Genomic DNA, 17,919 nt, shown 5'->3' on the forward strand with positions numbered 1-17,919 from the left:
GTCCTGACGCTACCCGTCGCGTCGCCGTCGTCCGAGTGCGTGCCCGCTTCCAAGATGGCGGCGACGGTGTCTGGTTTGCTGGGCCGGGCGGGCTGGAGGTTTCTGCAGCTGCGGTGCCTGCCCGGTGAGGGGGCGGCGGAGCCGGGGAGCGGGGAAGAGCTGGGAACGGGAGCCGGGCCGCCGACCTGGGCTGGGTGTGGGGAGACAGAGGGCGTCGTGGAGGTTCCGTGAGCAAGGTGAGGTGAAGGGCACCGGCGCGGGGTCGTGTGCTTGAAAGAAACGCAGAGCGGGCTTCGGGCTCCAGGCTGGAGCTGTGAGGGGCGAGGGCAGCGGGACTGGGCCTGTCACCGCCGCGGTTTCCTAGAGAGCCGGGCATGCCCAAGGTCACAGCTGGTCGATTGCTGAACTAGCAGTCACAGACCCATTTCTCAACTCCATTGCCATTGGCCCTGTACGTTGATCAACTGGAGAGACAGATGGAACCAGCCACAGACAGCGTCCAACTCCGTTCTCTCTCCCAAAAGTCAGTTGTTTTCCCCAAAACTCCGGATCAGTGATGTTCTCTTACCGACTTTGCCTCTGTATGCTCAGTATTATTTCTACAACTGGTTATCCTAAAACTAGTTACTTGGAGGAAACTTTGTACACTGTCATAAATGGGGAAGCGAAAATCACCTTCCGCAAATAGATTAATTATTACACACTGACACATTAACAGACATACAGCTAATGAAATATTCTCTTGCATTTCACCTAAAATCTTCCCACGAGCTGTGGACTTCCCACAGCAATGCTTTGGGGGAAATTTCCCCCACTTTGAAATTTAGTATTTGCATTGTTTTCTGCATATACTAATGTACTACTGTTTTGACACATTCTTTTCGTTTAAAATCTTCACTTTGACTAACAGACTTTTGTAATGCTTTTTTTTGTTTGTTTGTTTTTGTTTTTGTTTTTTCGAGGTAGGGTCTCACTGTAGCCCAGGCTGACCCGGAATTCACTGTGTAGTCTCAGGGTAGTCTCGAACTCACTGCAACCCTCCGGCCTCCGCCTCCCAAGTGCTGGGATTAAAGGCGTGCACCATTATGCCCGGCACCAAATGCCTTTTTCTGGTCACTTTTATACAACATTTCAGACTAAACACATTTAGGAAAAGTGTCCCCATGGACCCAGAAAATCCACTGTTTAGTACTTTCCCTAAAGCAATGAAGGCATATCTACAAAAAGGTTTGTTCAAGAATATTCATTGCATATCCATCAATGAAACAACTGTGCTTTTCCCTCCTTCAGTACTATACAGGTGCTTTACAACTAAGCTACATCTGCAATCCCACCCACCCCCTCAAATTCCAGTTTTCTTACAAATTTTTGAGACTTGTCTCTAAATTGCCTAAGCTGGTTTTGAGTTTGCTGTGTGATCCAGGCAGGCCTTGAATGTGTGATCTTCCAGCCTCAGCCTCCCTAGTTTGAGGCCATCCTGGGCTACATGGGAAGACTGCTGCAAAAGAAATTTGGGTTGTTTTTGTTATGTTTTGTTGAGAGTTTCACTGTATCCCTGACGGACTTGGAACTCTATGTAGACCAAGGCTCGCCTCCAACTTGATGTGATCCTTCTGCCTCTCAAGTGCTGGGATTACAGGCATGATCCATTGTACCTGGAACAATACGTGCTAACCTTTTCAAAATATACTAAGCAGAATTGCAAAATAAATATTTGGGGAGAAAATAATAAGACCTAATTACTACTCCAGTGTTGTCACCATAACTATATATGTGCAGCATTTTCAAGTCACTTTCACTTTTTGTGTGGGCCTTTAACTTTCTCCTTGAGCAAGTGGAGATTTGCAAATTTCAAAACCTTCACATTGAGGGAAATGTTTTGCCCACTCCACACAGCTGACAAATGGTAGAAGCAGGCAGAGATGCTAGGTACAGCTTCTGTGCTCTGGCTTACTTTGTGTCTCAAGGTTTCCAGCTTACCCAAGGTTTTTGTGGGGAACCCTACACTTGGATAAATGGCTCTAGAGATTCCTCTGCCTTATATTTCCTCCCCCTGATCTTTTTATCACTCTTGAGTCTCAGAGTCTTCTCTAGTGAATGTCCCTGACTGACAGCCTGGTTCCTATTTCAGCGTCCCGCTGCCGAACGCCCCTGGCACCACGTTCCTTCCACACTTCTGTGGGGCTCAGGCTTTCAGAAGAGCAGAAGCAGAAGCCACCCCCATCTTTTTCTCAGAAGCATTCTGAGACACAGGAGGCAGAAATACCTGGTTCAGAGTCTCATCGTCCGCCTCCCAGGTAGGCACTAGAGCCCTGATCCTCCCATTTCTGGCCACTCAGGAAATAGGGAGGAAGATCACAAGTTCAAGGTCAGTGTGGGCTACAAATGTGTGAGAGCATTGAGGCAAAAGTTAAGCACATTTAAAGTTCAGTTATATGAAGGGAAAACTTTCCTTCCAGAAAGGTAATGATAATTTACATTTCCATTTTTTTTTGTTGTTATTGTTAATCTGCCACTGGAAATTGAAAATATTTCTCAACATAAACTTAAGAGTGTTCATTAATTTCTGCTAGTCTCCTAATGTACTTTTGGGTATTGTTTTATTTTTAAATTTTTTAAATTTATTTCCTTATTTGAGAGAGAGGGAGAGAGAAAAACAGAGACAGAGAATGGACACACCAGGGCCTCTAGCCACTGCAAATGAACTCCAGACGCATGTACTACCTTGTGTATCTGGCTCATGTGGGTACTGGGGAATTGAGACTGGGTCCTTAGGTTTCACAGGCAATTGCTTTAACCACTAAGCCATCTCTCCAACCCCTTTGTTTTTTTTTTGTTTTTGTTTTTTTTTTTTTGAGACAGTCTAGCCCAGGCTGACCTGGAACTCACTACAATCCTCCTACCTCAACCTGCCTAGTGGCAGAATTAAAGTCAGATGTGGAGGCACACACTTTTAATCCCAGTACTTGGGAGGCAGAGGTAGGAGGATCACCATGAGTTTGAGGCCACCCTGAGACTCCATAGTAAATTCCAGGTCAGCCTGAGCTAAAGTGAAAGTCTACCTTGAAAGCCCCCCCAAAAAAGAATTAAAGGTGTGAGCTGTAGCACCCTGTTTGTTTGTGTTTTTTTTTTGTTGCTGTTTTTTTGAGGTAGGGTCTCACTCTAACCCAGACTGACCTGGAATTCACTGTGTAGTCTCAGGGTGGCCTCAAACTCACTGCAATCCTTCTACCTCTGCCATACCAGTGCCGGGATTAAAGACCTGTGCCATCACACCCAGCCTGCTTTGAACTCTTGAACCTGTCTCAGCCTCTGGAGTCCTGGAATTATAGGCCTGCACTGACACACTCAGCTAAAATACTTTAAAAGAGAATTATTTGAGGAAGAGACAGAATCAATGGGTAGGCCTGGGCCTCCTGCTACTGCAGATGAACTCCAGATGCATACCCCACTTTTGTGCATCTGGCTTGCATGGTTACTGGGGAATTGAACCTGGGCCAGCAGGCTTTGCAAGCGAGCACCTTTAACTACTGGGCCATCTCCCCAGCTGTAAAATATTTTTGACTTCAACAAATGTTTTTTTAGTATCTACCACGTGTCACACCTTGTGAACAATATAACCAGTGCCCCAGCCCTTAGAGTTCTATTCTGGTACAGATATAAATAAAGGAAACCTTTCAGCACAATGTGCTCAGAGCTGTAAGCAGGAAACCCAAGATGTTGCAGGAACATTGCCATCTTATCATAAGATCTTAAGTCACTGGATCCCTCCTCTAACTGTGGGAGGGGGAGAGATGATGGGATTTCTTTCCTGTAGGCATTAAAATGTACATTATGACATGACACAAAAGCAAATCAATTCCTCCCCACCACCACCATGTGTGTAGAAGAAACCAGAATTCTGGTGGGTCTTGTTTTGCATGCCCGGCTATAGACTGAGCTAAAGTGTGCTGGGCTCTGTCCCTGTGTCTCAGGTACACAGACCAGAGCGGTGAGGAGGAGGAGGACTATGAGAGTGAGGAGCAGCTGCAGCACCGTATCCTTACAGCAGCCTTGGAGTTCGTGCCCGCCCATGGCTGGACTGCAGAAGCCATTGCTGAAGGAGCCCAGGTGTGTATCACTGAGGGTAGGGTGGCCAAACCCAAACCAGTCAGGAGTCAACCACAGCAGCAGAGAGCCTGGTGCTTTTTTGCAGCTCTGTTCTGAACCCTGCACAGCTATGGGAAGTATACTTAACCACTGAGCCATCTCTCCAGCCCTCTTTTTTTTAAAGCTTTTATTTAATTAATTAATTTATTTTTATTTATTTATTTGAGAGTGACAGGCAGAGAGAGAAAGAGGCAGGTAGAGAGAGGGAGAGAGAATAGATGTGCCAGGGCTTCCAGCCACTGCAAATGAACTCCAGACTCATGCGCCCCCTTGTGCATCTGGCTCAAGTGGGTCCTGGAGAATCGAGCCTCGAACTGGGGTCCTTAGGCTTCACCGGCCAGCGCTTAACTGCTAAGCCATCTCTCCAGCCCTTAAACTTTTTTTAATTAACAACATCCATAATTACAGACAATAAACCATGATAATTCCCTCCCCTCCCCCACATTCCCTTCACGAATCCACTCTCCATCATGTCCCCTCCCACTCTCAATCTCTCTTTTGTTTTGCTGTTGTCATCTTCCCCTCCTTTTATGAGGGTCCTGTGTAAGCAGTACCATGCATTGCTAGGTCATGGATACCCAAGCCATTTTGTGTGTGGAAGATTGCATTGTGAGCAGTCCTACCCTTCCTTTGGCTCTTACATTCTTTCCATCATCTCTTCAAGCCTTCTTTCTTTCTTTCTTTCTTTCTTTCTTCCTTCCTTCCTTCCTTCCTTCCTTCCTTCCTTCCTTCCTTCCTTCCTTCCTTCCTTCCTTCCTTTCTTTCTTTCTTTCTTTCATTTTGGTTTTTCAAGGTAGGGTCTCACTCTTGTTCAGGCTGACCTAAAATTCACCATGTAGTTTCAGGGTGGCCTCAAACCCTCAGTGATCCTCCTACCTCTGCCTCCTGAGTGATAGGATTAAAGGCATGCGCCACCACACCCGGCTTTTTTTATTTTTTATTTTATTTTTATTTATTTATTAGAGATAGAATAAGAATGGTCATACCAGGGCCTGTAGCCACTGCAAATGAACTCCATACTCATGTACCACCATGTGCACCTGGCTTTTATGGGACCTGGGGAATCGAACCTGGGTCTTAGACTTTGTAGGCATGAACCTTAACTGCTAAGCCATCTCTCCAGCTCTGTTCTTTTGGTTTCTTGAAGTAGGATCTTGCTCTCTAGCCCAGGCTGACCTGGAATTCACTATGTAGTCTCAGGGTGGCCTCAAACTCACAGCAGTCCACCTAACTCTGCCTCCCTAGTGCAGGGATTAAAGGTGTGCACCACCATGCCCAGCTCCAAGCCCTCTTTTATTTTACTTATTTGAGAGAGAGAGAAAGAGAAAGAGAGAGAATGGGCGCACCAAGGCTTGTGAGTCCTGGGGAATCCAACCTGAGTCCTTTGGCTTTGCAGGGCAACACCTTAACTGCTAAGCTGTGTGTGTGTGTGTGCGCGCGCGCGCGCACGTGCAAGCGAGCAAGCGAGCACGTGCTCTAGATTCTCTTGCCACTGCAATGGAACACCAGATGCTTGCGCTACTTCATGCATGTAGCTTTACATAGGCGCTGGGGAATTGAATCCAGGCCCATTAGGCTTTGTAAACAAGTGCCTTTAACCATTAAGTCATCTCTCTAGCCAGATTTGATTTCTCTTCTTTTCTGTTGTTTGGTTTTACGAGCTAGCGTTTGACCTGGAATTCACTATGTACTCTCAGATGGCCTTGAACTCACAGCAATCCTCCTACCTTTGCCTTCCAGGTACTGGGATTAAAAGGCGTGTGCCACCATGCCTGGCTTGTTTTTTTATTATTATTAAAATATTTGCTTTGGGGGGAGGGAAAGGCAAATAGAATGAGCGTGCCAGGGCCTCTAGTCACTGCAAACAAACTCGAGGTGCATGCACCACCTTGTGTGTCTGGCTTACGTAAGTACTGGGGAATCAAACCTGGGTTCTTAGGCTTCACAGGCAAGGGCCTTAACCACTAAGCCATCTCTCCAGCCCCCAGATTTGGTTTCTTTCCTGAGTTCTAGGATGTTGTGGTCATGCTCACTGTTTTTTCTTTGCTGAGGTTTGAATGTAGTACTTCCTCACCTTTGTCAGTTGAACTTGTGGATGCTTGTCTTTCCTATGATTGATGCTGGTGCTGAGCCTGTTTAAGCAAGTGTTTGATGTCTCCTACTGGCTTCCTTTAGCAGCTTCCCCTCTTAGTGTGCCAAGGCCTCTGCTGGATACACTAAGCTTTGCACTCTGCGGGATGGACAGCTTCTGCCACCCTTTGGAGAGGAGAAAGCATCTACAGCACTAAGACCTGTACAGGTGGCCAGTCCTCATGATTTCAGTACTCATTAAACATTTTTCACCCCACTGATGGATGAGGCTGTGGATGTCAGGTAGTTCACAGATTCTGGGTTGGGAAGTTGGCTTAGCAGTTAAAGGTGATTGCTTATGATGCCTCTGTTGGCCTAGCCTTGAGTCCCTAGCATCCACATAAAGCCATGTGCACAGTGGTATATATGTGTGGCATACATGTGCACCAACCTATTCACATTGATAAGGTCTCCTCTCAAGAACTACGGGTGGGTTACTTTTCCCTACACCCTTCACTGCCTGGGCTGCTCGTCTGCCACACGCACTTCTGACCTGTCAACATCTGAGCCCTCTCTTGGCTAGGAGATCATTTTCTAATGGTGACTTGTCCCACCATGTAAGTCATTGTTTTAACAGGACACACAGTTGGATTTGAGCCTTTTGAGAGCTGGAGCAGACAATGTGGGGAGGACTGCCGGTCTCTCTTTTATATATTTTTATTTACTTATTTTTTTTTGAGAAGGGGGGAGATATGGGTGCACCAGGGCCTCCTGCCATGGTGAGTAAACTTCAGATGCATGCATCACTTTGCAGATGTACTTGACGTGGGTACTGGGTAATCAGACCCAGGCCCCAGGGCTGCCGGGTTTAAATTTGAAGACCTTTGCTTCCCCTCCTTGTTGGCGAATCCTTGGCTTTCTTCTCTTTGGTGCTTCTGCTTGTGTACTTTTCAGCTGGCTCATCACCCCTTTCGCAGATTTCTGAAGCTCTCCTCTTTCCTTTGGAATAGAGTCCCTTTTTTCTTTCCCTGACACTTCTCCTTCATTGTGTCTCACAGAGGTAGCTTCTAGGCTGCAGTCTTCTCAGGCAGATACTGAACTTGCAATCCTCCTAGCCCAGCTTCCCACAAGCCTAGGAACATTAGCTAAATACATGCAATATATCCTTCTAAAATCTGAAATATGCCATTAAGAAAAGATACTACTATAAGCCGGGCATGGTGGCACACGCCTTTAATCCCAGCACTCGGGAGGCAGATGTAGGAGGATTGCCATGAGTTCAAGGCCACCCTGAGATGACAGAGTTAATTCCAGGTCAGCCTGGACCAGAGTGAGACCTTACCTCGAAAAACCAAAAAAAAAAAAAAAAGAAAAGAAAAGATACTACTAGACTACAGTGGAGGGACCTGGTCAAATATGGGCTTAAGGAAGACATTTGCTCAGAGAACTGAGGAAAAAGTTGGCTTCAAGCATGGCTAAGTGGACAGAGAAGCAGCCTGGGCAGCTTTGAGAGAAGCATCTTGAAATCAAGTAGTGAAGGAAATGACAAGATTAGTAAGATTTAGGCCAGGCAATGCAAGGTCCTGAAGTCATGCCACAACTTTGACCTTTCTAAACCATGGTAAGTGGGAATGGATCAGGTGAAGAGAGTCGGTGGGAGAGATGATGTGGTCTGCCTGAGAACCCTGCAGTGAAACAGACAAGTGGGTAGGGTTGATAATAGATTGTACGTAGCTGAGAGATTGAAGAGACATCACCAGAATTGCTGTATGGGTATATGGTGGGATCTTAATGAAGTTGAGATGTGAATGCATGAGCACAGGTATGAAGTGATAAGGGAAAACCCCAGTTGGGTGATGGTGGTTCATGCCTTAGTCCTAACACTTGGGAGGCTGAGGCAGGATTGCTGCAAGTCAAGGCCCACCTGGGATACATAATGAGACAAAGAAAGAGAGAGAGGGAGGGAGGGAAGAAGGGAGAGAGGGAGTAGGCAGGGGAAAGGAAAGAAGGAAGGAAGGAAAAGAAAGAAAGGGAGGGAACCACAACATTTAAGGATGGGTAGACTAGGGTAAGCCATCAACTGGTCTAAATTAGGACATCCTAATGCTGGAGCAAGAACCAGCTAGCCATTGGTTACTGTGGCAGCAGCTATTGGGGTTCCAGGTCAGACATCAGTGAGAGTGTCCTGAGACACGGGTAGAAGGGAGAAAGTGGAGAAGTCTTAGACTGTGAAGGCTGTGTCTCAAGGGAGGAGGAATGGAAGTTGAGCATGGTTGCACACTCCTGAGGAGAGAAGGAGCACAAGTGAGGGCGTGTGGATATCAAACTAATTGGAAAAGGGTAATCTTTGCACAGGTTAAACCTGAAGACATAGAAGGCTATGTACCTTGGGTGGAGCTTCTTTAAGGCAGAAACTCACAGCTTCTCTGAAGATGTCCTGATGTAATAAGCATAAACAAACAACTCATGATCTAATGTAATGTGAACTCCTGAGTTGTCTTTATGCTCGGACTCCTCGTAGCTTTGACTGCCTGAAACTGAATAAAAGCTCAGTACAGTCAGTTCAGGGAGCACTCAAGTGCATCCCCCGACCCTCCTTTAAGTCACGTTTTGTGTGTTATGTGTTCTTTTTGCGTTCTTCTTAACACTGCTGGATGGTGTGTACAGGGGTGGAAATAAAGGAGAAGATAGGCAAAATCAAAGGCATACAGTTCTCAAAGACAAGAGTTACAAGATCTGGAAAACAGGCAAAAAGATTGGCCCTAAACATTAAGGGCAAAGACGGGGGGTAAATCAGATTCAACTGAATAATCTCTTTAAAAAAATTATTTTCGTGTGTGTGTATGTATGCATGCACATCTATGTATGTATGTTGGGTATGCCAGTATCTCTTGACACTGCTGCTGAATGGCACATGCATAACCCTGTGGACAGGCTTTGTAAGCAAGCACTGCTGAGCCATCTCTTCCCCAACTCCTCCGCATAATCTCTTAGCTGACACTTTGCTTATCCTTCATACCGGCTGAGTCATACATGTAGAATTCACGTAGCCTTACCTGATAAACATTTGAATGCTTCCAGTTTTTATGTATTAAAAAGCTGCCTATAAACCATACTTAAGTTCCTTTCTGACTAGTTTATTTGGATAGATTTCACGAAGTTGAGTCGCACTTCAAGGGGTTCTATAACTCATTGTTGTCAGGGTACAACTAGTTACTGGGATAGAGAGCATTTAATACAAAGACTTGCTGATTCAGTATAAAGTTGAAAGAACTTTGCAAAATTCTGGAGGGGGTAGCCCTGCTGGAAGCAGCTCCCTCTCGGGCATCAGGAGACTGAAGGAGGATTTGGAATTACTAAAGCTAAATTTTTGGAGGAGAGTCCCCAGGTTGAGGAATCGTGGAGCTCTGAGGATAAGGCACTACTCTGCCAGTGCTGTTGTCCATACCTTTAAGGGGAGGGTCCTTTAGGGCTGCCACCAACTTGGGATAGGGGAAGTTGGTAGGGCAGGGACAGGATGGTGGCTCAGTAAAACTTGTTCTGCAGATGTTTGGAAAATTGCAGATAGACTCAGCTACTGCTGCTGGGGTACAGAAGTTTGCTGGGATGCTGCTCCTGGGGACTTGAACAGATAGGAAGGAGCCAGTCCCTTCTCACTTAGCCTGCTTAGGAGCCTGGTGGCCCAAGTAGTGTGCAGTCACAGAGCCTGCCTCACAGTCTGAATCTGAAAGGCAGGTTTGGAGCTTCAAAACAGTGACCAATAACTGGTCCAGAAAGTATATATGTCTTTGAGGTTGTTCATTGGAGGCAGTGTAGCCTTTGGGTCAGAGCTTTAGGCCTTAGTTTCCTCATCTAAAATATGGCAGCTTGCTCACAGATAAAGTTGCTGTGCAGTATAATGTGGCTGTGTGTAGTGAGCAAGGCCTACAGTGAGCCTGCAACTACCATTCATGTCAGTGCTGCATCTGGCCTCCATAAAGGCCATACCATCCTCCAGAATAGCTTCCCTAGCCGGCAGGAGAAAGTCATATTTGATGTATTTTTGTTCCTTTCTTTTCTTCTGTTCCTGTTGCCATCAGGACTCTGTCTCCAGTAGATAGTCATTGGTGGATTAGGACTAGCAAAGGGTGCTCCTGACCTGTCTGACCCCTTGACGATTAAGGAAAGCTGTGTGTTACACGGAAGCAGAGGTTGAGGATGTAGCTCAGTGAGAAGAGGACTTGCCTAGTATGAGCCAGACCCTAGGCTTAAGCCCCAGCACCACACATGCACACAGACCTAATTTGCAGGACATCTAGGTGAAGGGAATGGGTCAGGAAGGGAGTTAAGTCTCCCTACCACCCAACCTAGCCCCTGTGGTATTAGTTAGGCTTGGGTTTCCGTGCCAGAACTGAACTATATGTTAGAATGGAGATGTGTTTTCTCATTTAATGACAGAAATGTCTGGAAAGAGCCTTGGGCTAGAATTCTTAGACTAAGATGCTGGAACAGTTTCTATTGCCTTTGATTTGTTGTTGTCTCTGGGACTCCATGGCAGAATGGGGGTACCCATGCAGGAAAAGTCCTGAGGTGGACTCAAGGCCTGTGTTTGGTTGTGTGCCCATCTCTAAGCTAGCTGTGATTTGCACATGCCAGGGGCCTTACTGGGGCAGGGAGGACCAATAGTGATGAACTTTACCAAAATCACATGGGCTTGGCATGTGGGTGCCACTGCAGATGCAGCCATGCTAAGCAAAGCAGCGTTCATGATGAGCGTGCTGTGAACCTGCAGTGCACTAACCCACCCACACTTAGTTGCTTTCCCTCTCCCTTCTGCAGTCTCTGGGTCTCTCCAGTGCAGCAGCCAACATGTTTGGGAGTGACGGCAGTGAGCTGATACTGCACTTTGTGAGCCAGTGCAATGCTCGCCTCACCCACGTGCTAGAAGAGGAGCAGAAGCTGGTGCAGCTGGGCCAGGCAGAGTAAGTCCCATGGCATTATTGCTCAGTATGGCAGTGAAAAATGGGGGGCTCAAACCCTACCACCTGTCCCCAGGAAACCTACCCAAACACAGCCATAAGACAGTAGTGCTAACAGCCCTTCTGCTTGGACAGGACTGAAACTCAGGAGCTAAGGGGGACCCTCCTCCTAGGGCTGGGTAAGCAGAGTGGCCCCAGGCCCCTACCTTTGACCCAGAGAAACAATGTTTTCTTTTCCCTCTTCCAGGAAGAGGAAGACAGACCAGTTCCTGAGGGATGCAGTGGAAACCAGACTGAGAATGCTGATCCCGTACATTGAGCACTGGCCCCGGGTACAGAGTCCAAATCCAGGCCCCACAGCAGCAGTAGCAATAACCTATCACTAGTAGCAATCTCACACCTGCACTTGGAGGACTTGCACACTGCTGAGAAGTTAGTTCATTAGTCTTCCCCATAGACCCCCCCCCCCAAAAAGGCTTAGTACACTTGGCAGAGCTAGGTTTCCTGCTAGGGAGTGCCAAAGAGACCAAGTCAGCCATCTGAGTCTCAGCTCATAGGGCTAGGAGTGGCCCTGCTTACTGACTCATATCACTGGGTGGACACAGTGGCCTGACTGTGCCACCAGTTCTTCAACAAGGAAGAATCCATGAAAGAGGTCACAGCAGTCAGAAAATTTTATTGGCTATTATGGCTTCAATAAATGTCCTGTTGTGTTTTAGATCTTGAGGAGTGGGTCTTCTTGAATTGTCAGTATAATGTTTGGGGAAAGGAGCTTTCTTCCCAAGGGTTTTTCTGAAACTTTCTTTTATTTATTTGCGAGGAGAAACGGGGAAAATTGGGGGTGGGGAGAGAGAGACAATGGGAGTGTCAGGGCCTCTTGGTACTGTAAATGAACTTCAGATGCATGTGCCATTTTGTGCATCTGGCTTTATTGGGTACTGGAGAATAGAACCCAGGCTTTCGGGCTTTGAAAGCAAGCACCTTTAACCACTGAGCCATCTCTCCAGCCCCGAAACTTTCTATTTCTTCTTTCAAATCATATCACAGCATGAGCCATTTTGAGTTAAGAAACTAAAGTCAAAACACATCAGAAATGAGAAAGACTCAAGCCTTTGGCATCCTCTGTTCAGCTGGAAGTCATCCAGTTGATGGACATTTAAGCACCATGGTATACTGAGCCCCGAATGGGTGTGAAGAGGCGATAGCTGAGTCAGGCCTGCCCTGTGTCTTTCTGTGGCAGTGGAGTGGTGGCTGTCAGCTGCCCACCTGGGTCAGCATAGTCCTTCCTCCCTGGGTGCTTTGCTGATGAAGACAGGTCCTCTGCCACAGGTGGAAAATTGTGGAGTTGGCAAAGTGGCCAGAGCTTCTCTAGTCAGGCCAGGAGGACCTGGTGTCTGTTAAAGGAGGTTGTCTGGTTGGTGCCCCCACCAGTATCAGTTGAAGTCAAGTTTCTCTTTCTAGAAACAGGAGTCAACTGGAGTGAAGCAAAGCAATAGGGAGGAATGTATTGTGATGCTTCAGTGGCATATCAAGGTCAGGGTGCTGCTGGCCACTGGCATGGCCTTGCATATGGCCCTGAATCACCTCAGACTTCCTTACCTTTGATTTTCCCACCCTTCTTTTTCTAACTCTGGGACAGAATGGGGTGCCCACCCTATCCTTGCTCACAGGTCTCTTAGACCAGGCTAACCTCTTCAGCTATCTGTATTCCCAATTGCAAGTGTTTGGGCTGGAGAATATGACTAGGCCAGCTTAGGGAAAAAAAACATGGCCCTGGCCCCCATCACCTATAGTCAGGGTTTCTAGTTGCCACCAAGAGCTTCCACCAGTAGGTAGAGGTGGTGGGTCTCAAAGTATTACAGTTGGATCCTCCTCTCATCCCCACTGTGTGTTGCTCTTACTGGTGGTACCTACTCCTTTGTCATTCTCTCCGCAGGCCCTCAGCATCCTCCTGCTCCCTCACAACATCCCACCCAGCCTGAACCTGCTCACCAGCATGGTGGATGACATGTGGCATTATGCTGGGGACCAGTCCACTGACGTGAGTGTTTTCTCTAGGCCCACAGGCCCCTGGGAAAGGCATGGGTCAGGCATTTCTTGAAGATGTTTGTGAAATGTCTTTGATTTCTTCAGATTGTAGGAGGGCCTGCAGTGTCATTCCCATCTAAGATAGTAGGAAGATCCCTCTGTAAGCCATAGTGGCATGTAGGTCATCTTGAGTTAGAGACGGGCATTCGAACATGAGCCAGTGATTATTCCTTCCCACCTACAGAGGCAGCACAGGCCTCAGAGGGCCTTATGATTGGCTACTGTTTTATAACCATTTCCCTTCGGCCTCCTAAGACATACATTCTGCATCAGAATACCTCATTGTCTTGCCTTTACTAAGACTGAAGAGAAGAAAAATGCCAAGGAACACCCACTGCTTTAAAAAGGCACAGCCTTCTTCTATCTCTGTTGGCCTGCTTTGCTAAGAGATCAATAACCCCATTTAAACAGGCACAAGGAAAGAATCTGACTTGTTAATGTTACCATATTTCTGGTGGGAAATAAACGAAACAAAGTACACCTTCACAACGGAAATTAAAATGTGATGGTATTTTGTGGAATCCAGGATGAGGAGGTACACAGATACTCCCACCACATTTATAACAAAGTGCTTTAATAAACTTCCTCCATGTGGGAATATACCACCAGCAGAGATAGTAGGAAAACAAAATTAGAAAGCAAAGAAATTAAAGAAATAAAACACCAAGCAGCTGAGCTGGTCCTCTGAAGAGTAGTTACCAAGAGCTGGGAGAAGTCTTTGGGGACTTGAACTCTCAGTTTTGCCCAGGTGTTGTAACCTGTTCTGCCTCAGCCTTCACTCTGTAATGAGCACACTAAGGTTTGGTCACAACTGGCTGATCACGGAACCTCTACAGAACTCAGTGTTAGGAATTTCACCAGTCAAATCACTTGAGATGCTAACCAGACATTCTGGTTGCTGGCACTTAATTTGGACCTGCTTCTTCTCAATACTAAGAGGTTGGTTAGTTCTGGTACCCAGCCAAGTTCAGGACAGAAATAGTGTTCAAAGGACCATATGTACTGGTGAGGGAGAGACGAAATGAGAAGGGAGTCTGAGTCCCTAAAGGCCTTGAGTTGGAAAAACCCCCAGACTTCCCTAGCCAGAGCAGTGAAACCCTTCCTGGGTGGGTTTCTTTGCAGTTTAACTGGTATACCCGCCGTGCTGTGCTGGCTGGCATCTACAATACAACAGAGCTGGTGATGATGCAGGACTCATCTCCAGACTTCGAGGACACTTGGCGCTTCCTGGAAAACCGGATTAATGACGCAATGAACATGGGCCACACTGCCAAGCAGGTAGTTGGGTACTGGCCATTTGGGAATCCTTTTCACTAGGCACACCTGGTCACTTGGCTCTTGCTTCCCGTTGGCCTGAGCTCACAGTCCCAAAGGCCTTCCCAGGGTGAGTGGGTGGTTTATGCCAGCCCCAGTCTATGAGCCATGCTCTGCTGATTTGTGATTGTGCAGTCCATAGGCTCTTTTCTGGTACGTGGGACATCTTGGCTGTACTGGGCTCATAAGTGTCCTGAATTGTCCTATCTGTCCTACCTTTGAGCTCATACTGTGGTTTTAAGGGAACCTGACCCACACTCCTTCTAGGTAAAGTCCACTGGAGAAGCACTGGTCCAAGGACTCATGGGTGCAGCAGTCACGGTGAGTACTGCCCAGCCTCCATCCCACTCAGCCCCTGTGCTGTTTATAACAGGCGTTACTGGCCCTACTTAGCTTTGCAGCCTTAAACTGAAAGTTAAACAATAAGACAATAAGACTGACACTATTTGTCAGTGTTTGTGTCTTATGCCTCATCTCTTGCTTTTTCACTGCCATCAAGAAATATTACTAGGGCTGGGGAGATAGCTCAGCAGTTTAAGGCACTTGCTTGCAAAGCCTAACAGTCTGGTTTTGAGTCCCCAGAACCCATGTAAAATCTAATGCACAATGTGGCACATGCATCTGGAGTTTATTTTCAATAGCAAGACACCCTGGCACATCCACTCTCTCTCTCTCATAAATAAATAAAAATATATTTCTAAAAAACAACTCCCAAGAAATATCACTAGAGCAAAGTTGAGTGCATACCTGTAACTCCAGCACTCAGGAGGCTGAGGCAGGAGAATCAAAAGTTCCAGATTGGGCTGAAGAGATGGCTTAGCAGTTAAGGTGCTTGCCTGTGAAGCCTGAGGACCCATGTTCAACTCCCCAGATCCTATGTAAGCTAGATGCGCAAGGTGATGCATGAGCAAGGTCACACATGCACACAAGGTGACTCAAGCACCTGGATTTCAATTGCAGTGGCTGGAGGCCCATATATCGAAATAAGAATATCATGCCAGATGTGGTGGAATATGTCTTTAATCCCAACAATAGGGAGGCAGAGGTAGGAGGATCACTGTGAGTTCGTGGTCAGCCTGGGCTAGAGTGAGACCCTACCTCGAAAAAAACAAAAGATTAAAAAAAAAAAAATGCTGCGCATGGTGGCACATGCCTTTAATCCTAGCACTCACGAGGCAGAGGTAGGAGGATTGCTGCAAGTTCAGGACCACCCTGAGTCTACATAATGAATTCGAGGACAGCCTGGCCTAGAGTGAAACCCTACCTTGAAAAATCAAAAACAAGCAAAAAAAAAAAAAAAAAAAAAAAAAAACCTAAAAGAAGATAAATCTCTAACTCTGAACCCCCAGTATTTCAAATCTATGTCATAGCTGTTCCTGCTGCATTGAAAAACCCCATTCTTTCCCATTGTACTAGAGGCAGGGCAAGGCTTCACCACTCTCTGTTTCCATCCTTGTGTTAGCTCAAGAACTTGACTGGTCTAAACCAGCGCCGGTGAGAAGAAGGAGTGAACCCACATGCCTGGAAGGAGCAGCAGATTTAAAGACCTTGACAAGTAAGATGTGCCATCCACAGAACAGGATGCTAATGAGAACCTGCTGAAGAACTTCAGAGTCACTACTACTGCCACAGGACTTGAAACTTCAGGGTACCTGATACTGTTCTGACCTGGGATTGGGCCAGTTCATCAGTTCCTAGACTAGTCCTGGCCTCCTGGTGCCTTTCTGCATTGAAACTGTGTGATTAAAAAATGAGACTTTGTAGGCCAGGCATGGTGTTGCACACCTTTCATCCCAGCACTTGGGAGGCAGAGGTAGAAAGATTGCTGTGAGTTCAAGGCCACCCTGAGACTACATAATGAATTCTAGGTCAGCCTGGTCTACAGTGAGACCCCACTTTGAAAAACCAAAAAAGAAAATGAAACTTTGATCCAGGCATTCATGCCACATAAACTTAGTTGTAACCATGCCATGTTCTTCTCACAGGCATTTTGATCATGTTTGGACCTTAAAAAAGCTCTCTGGGAAACTGGCTGTACACATGCCTATATTCCCAGCCACAGCAGGATTCAGAGTTCAAGGCCTGCTTGGGCTACATGGTGAATTCTAGGCCTGCATGAGCTATGTAGTGACACCGTCTCCAAAGGAAGAAAAAAAAATTTAACCTCAAGAAATACTCTGGGGGACTCCTAAACCACTGTCATGGTCTGCAGCCCCCACAAGGTGTCAGCTCATCCACAGCTGTCACAGGGATGTGCACACAGAGGTAGAGGCATTCCTGCCACTGTCATGGTCCTGAGATGCTGCTCCTGTGGATCCCTTCTGAAAGCTGCCTTGTGTGAGGCAGGAGCCTTCTGGACAGTCATGCACAATCTGGCCAGAGGTGTAACCCAGACCTGCCACCATGTACACCAGCATGCATTGCAGGATCATTAGTGTATTTGGAATCTGTAAAGATAATAAATATGTTTGAAGCAGTTTCCTGTTGTATAGTTTCCATCTAGCCCACAGGTATCCAAGACCCCAGTAGTGTGGAAGAGGCTTTCCTAGCAGCCAGGGAACCTAAGCTCTGGCCCTTACCCTGGCTAATATCAGAACAATCCCAACTCTGTGTTGGCCCAGGTTGTCCCATCAGTCAAATGAAGCTCACACCTTTCCTCAGGCCATTAGCTCCCTTGTCTGTGACTGCACTTCAGGATAGTCCTTGGCTTTCATAGTCTCACTGGATGGGCTTCCTTTGCACATACAGTTAGTGCAGTCTTTTGCTTTGCCGAAGGGGAAGTTGAGTCCTAGATCTTATCCACTAGGCCCTTCATGTGCCTCGGGTTCTTTGTGCCTCTTGACATCCCATGAAGTTACTGCTGTAGCTATTCCACTTTTCACTGCATTCTCCCCTTGATCCTTCTCAGCATCCCTTTCACACTCGCAGACGAGTCTGATTCCTAATTTACTGCGGTGGTGCAGGCTGTGCAGCAAGTCCCCTCCCTCAGCGCCCTTTCTCTGGTCTCAGGAAGAGATGTCACTCCTTGTTAAAGCAAACTATTCTCTGGTTACTTTTTTGCCCCCCTAAATGTACCTCCTGCTGGGTTCTATTTAAAGGGCTTTTTTTTCTGTGAACAGCTGCCACTTTTTTGAGGCCCATTTAAACCTACCTTCAGGTGTAACTACACAGGTCTGTAGACGTCAAGAGCATCATGTCTTGTTGCCAGCAGTTTTCAGAAAACTGCATCATACACTCCAGGATGGAAGGGAAAGGATGTGTGTCTGCTGTTCAAACATACGTTGCTAAATATACTTTAGTTGTCTTACAGATACACAACTTTATTCTTTTCAAAGGCTTC

General features: G+C 46.8%; 1 protein-coding gene across 1 annotated transcript; it reads left to right on the plus strand.

The window, feature by feature from the left end:
• Nucleotides 1-2: 2 nt before the first annotated feature.
• On the plus strand, nucleotides 3-17,058 carry Coq9 (coenzyme Q9). The gene is made up of 9 exons (XM_004670723.2): nucleotides 3-124; nucleotides 2,132-2,297; nucleotides 3,975-4,110; nucleotides 11,038-11,180; nucleotides 11,425-11,509; nucleotides 13,114-13,218; nucleotides 14,388-14,543; nucleotides 14,847-14,900; nucleotides 16,042-17,058. The coding sequence occupies exons 1-9, from the start codon at nucleotides 55-57 to the stop codon at nucleotides 16,075-16,077; spliced, it is 951 nt and encodes a 316-aa protein (XP_004670780.2). The 5' UTR covers nucleotides 3-54; the 3' UTR covers nucleotides 16,078-17,058.
• Nucleotides 17,059-17,919: the final 861 nt, after the last annotated feature.

Source organism: Jaculus jaculus, chromosome 1, assembly GCF_020740685.1.
Source record: "Jaculus jaculus isolate mJacJac1 chromosome 1, mJacJac1.mat.Y.cur, whole genome shotgun sequence".
Lineage (NCBI taxonomy): Eukaryota > Metazoa > Chordata > Mammalia > Rodentia > Dipodidae > Jaculus > Jaculus jaculus.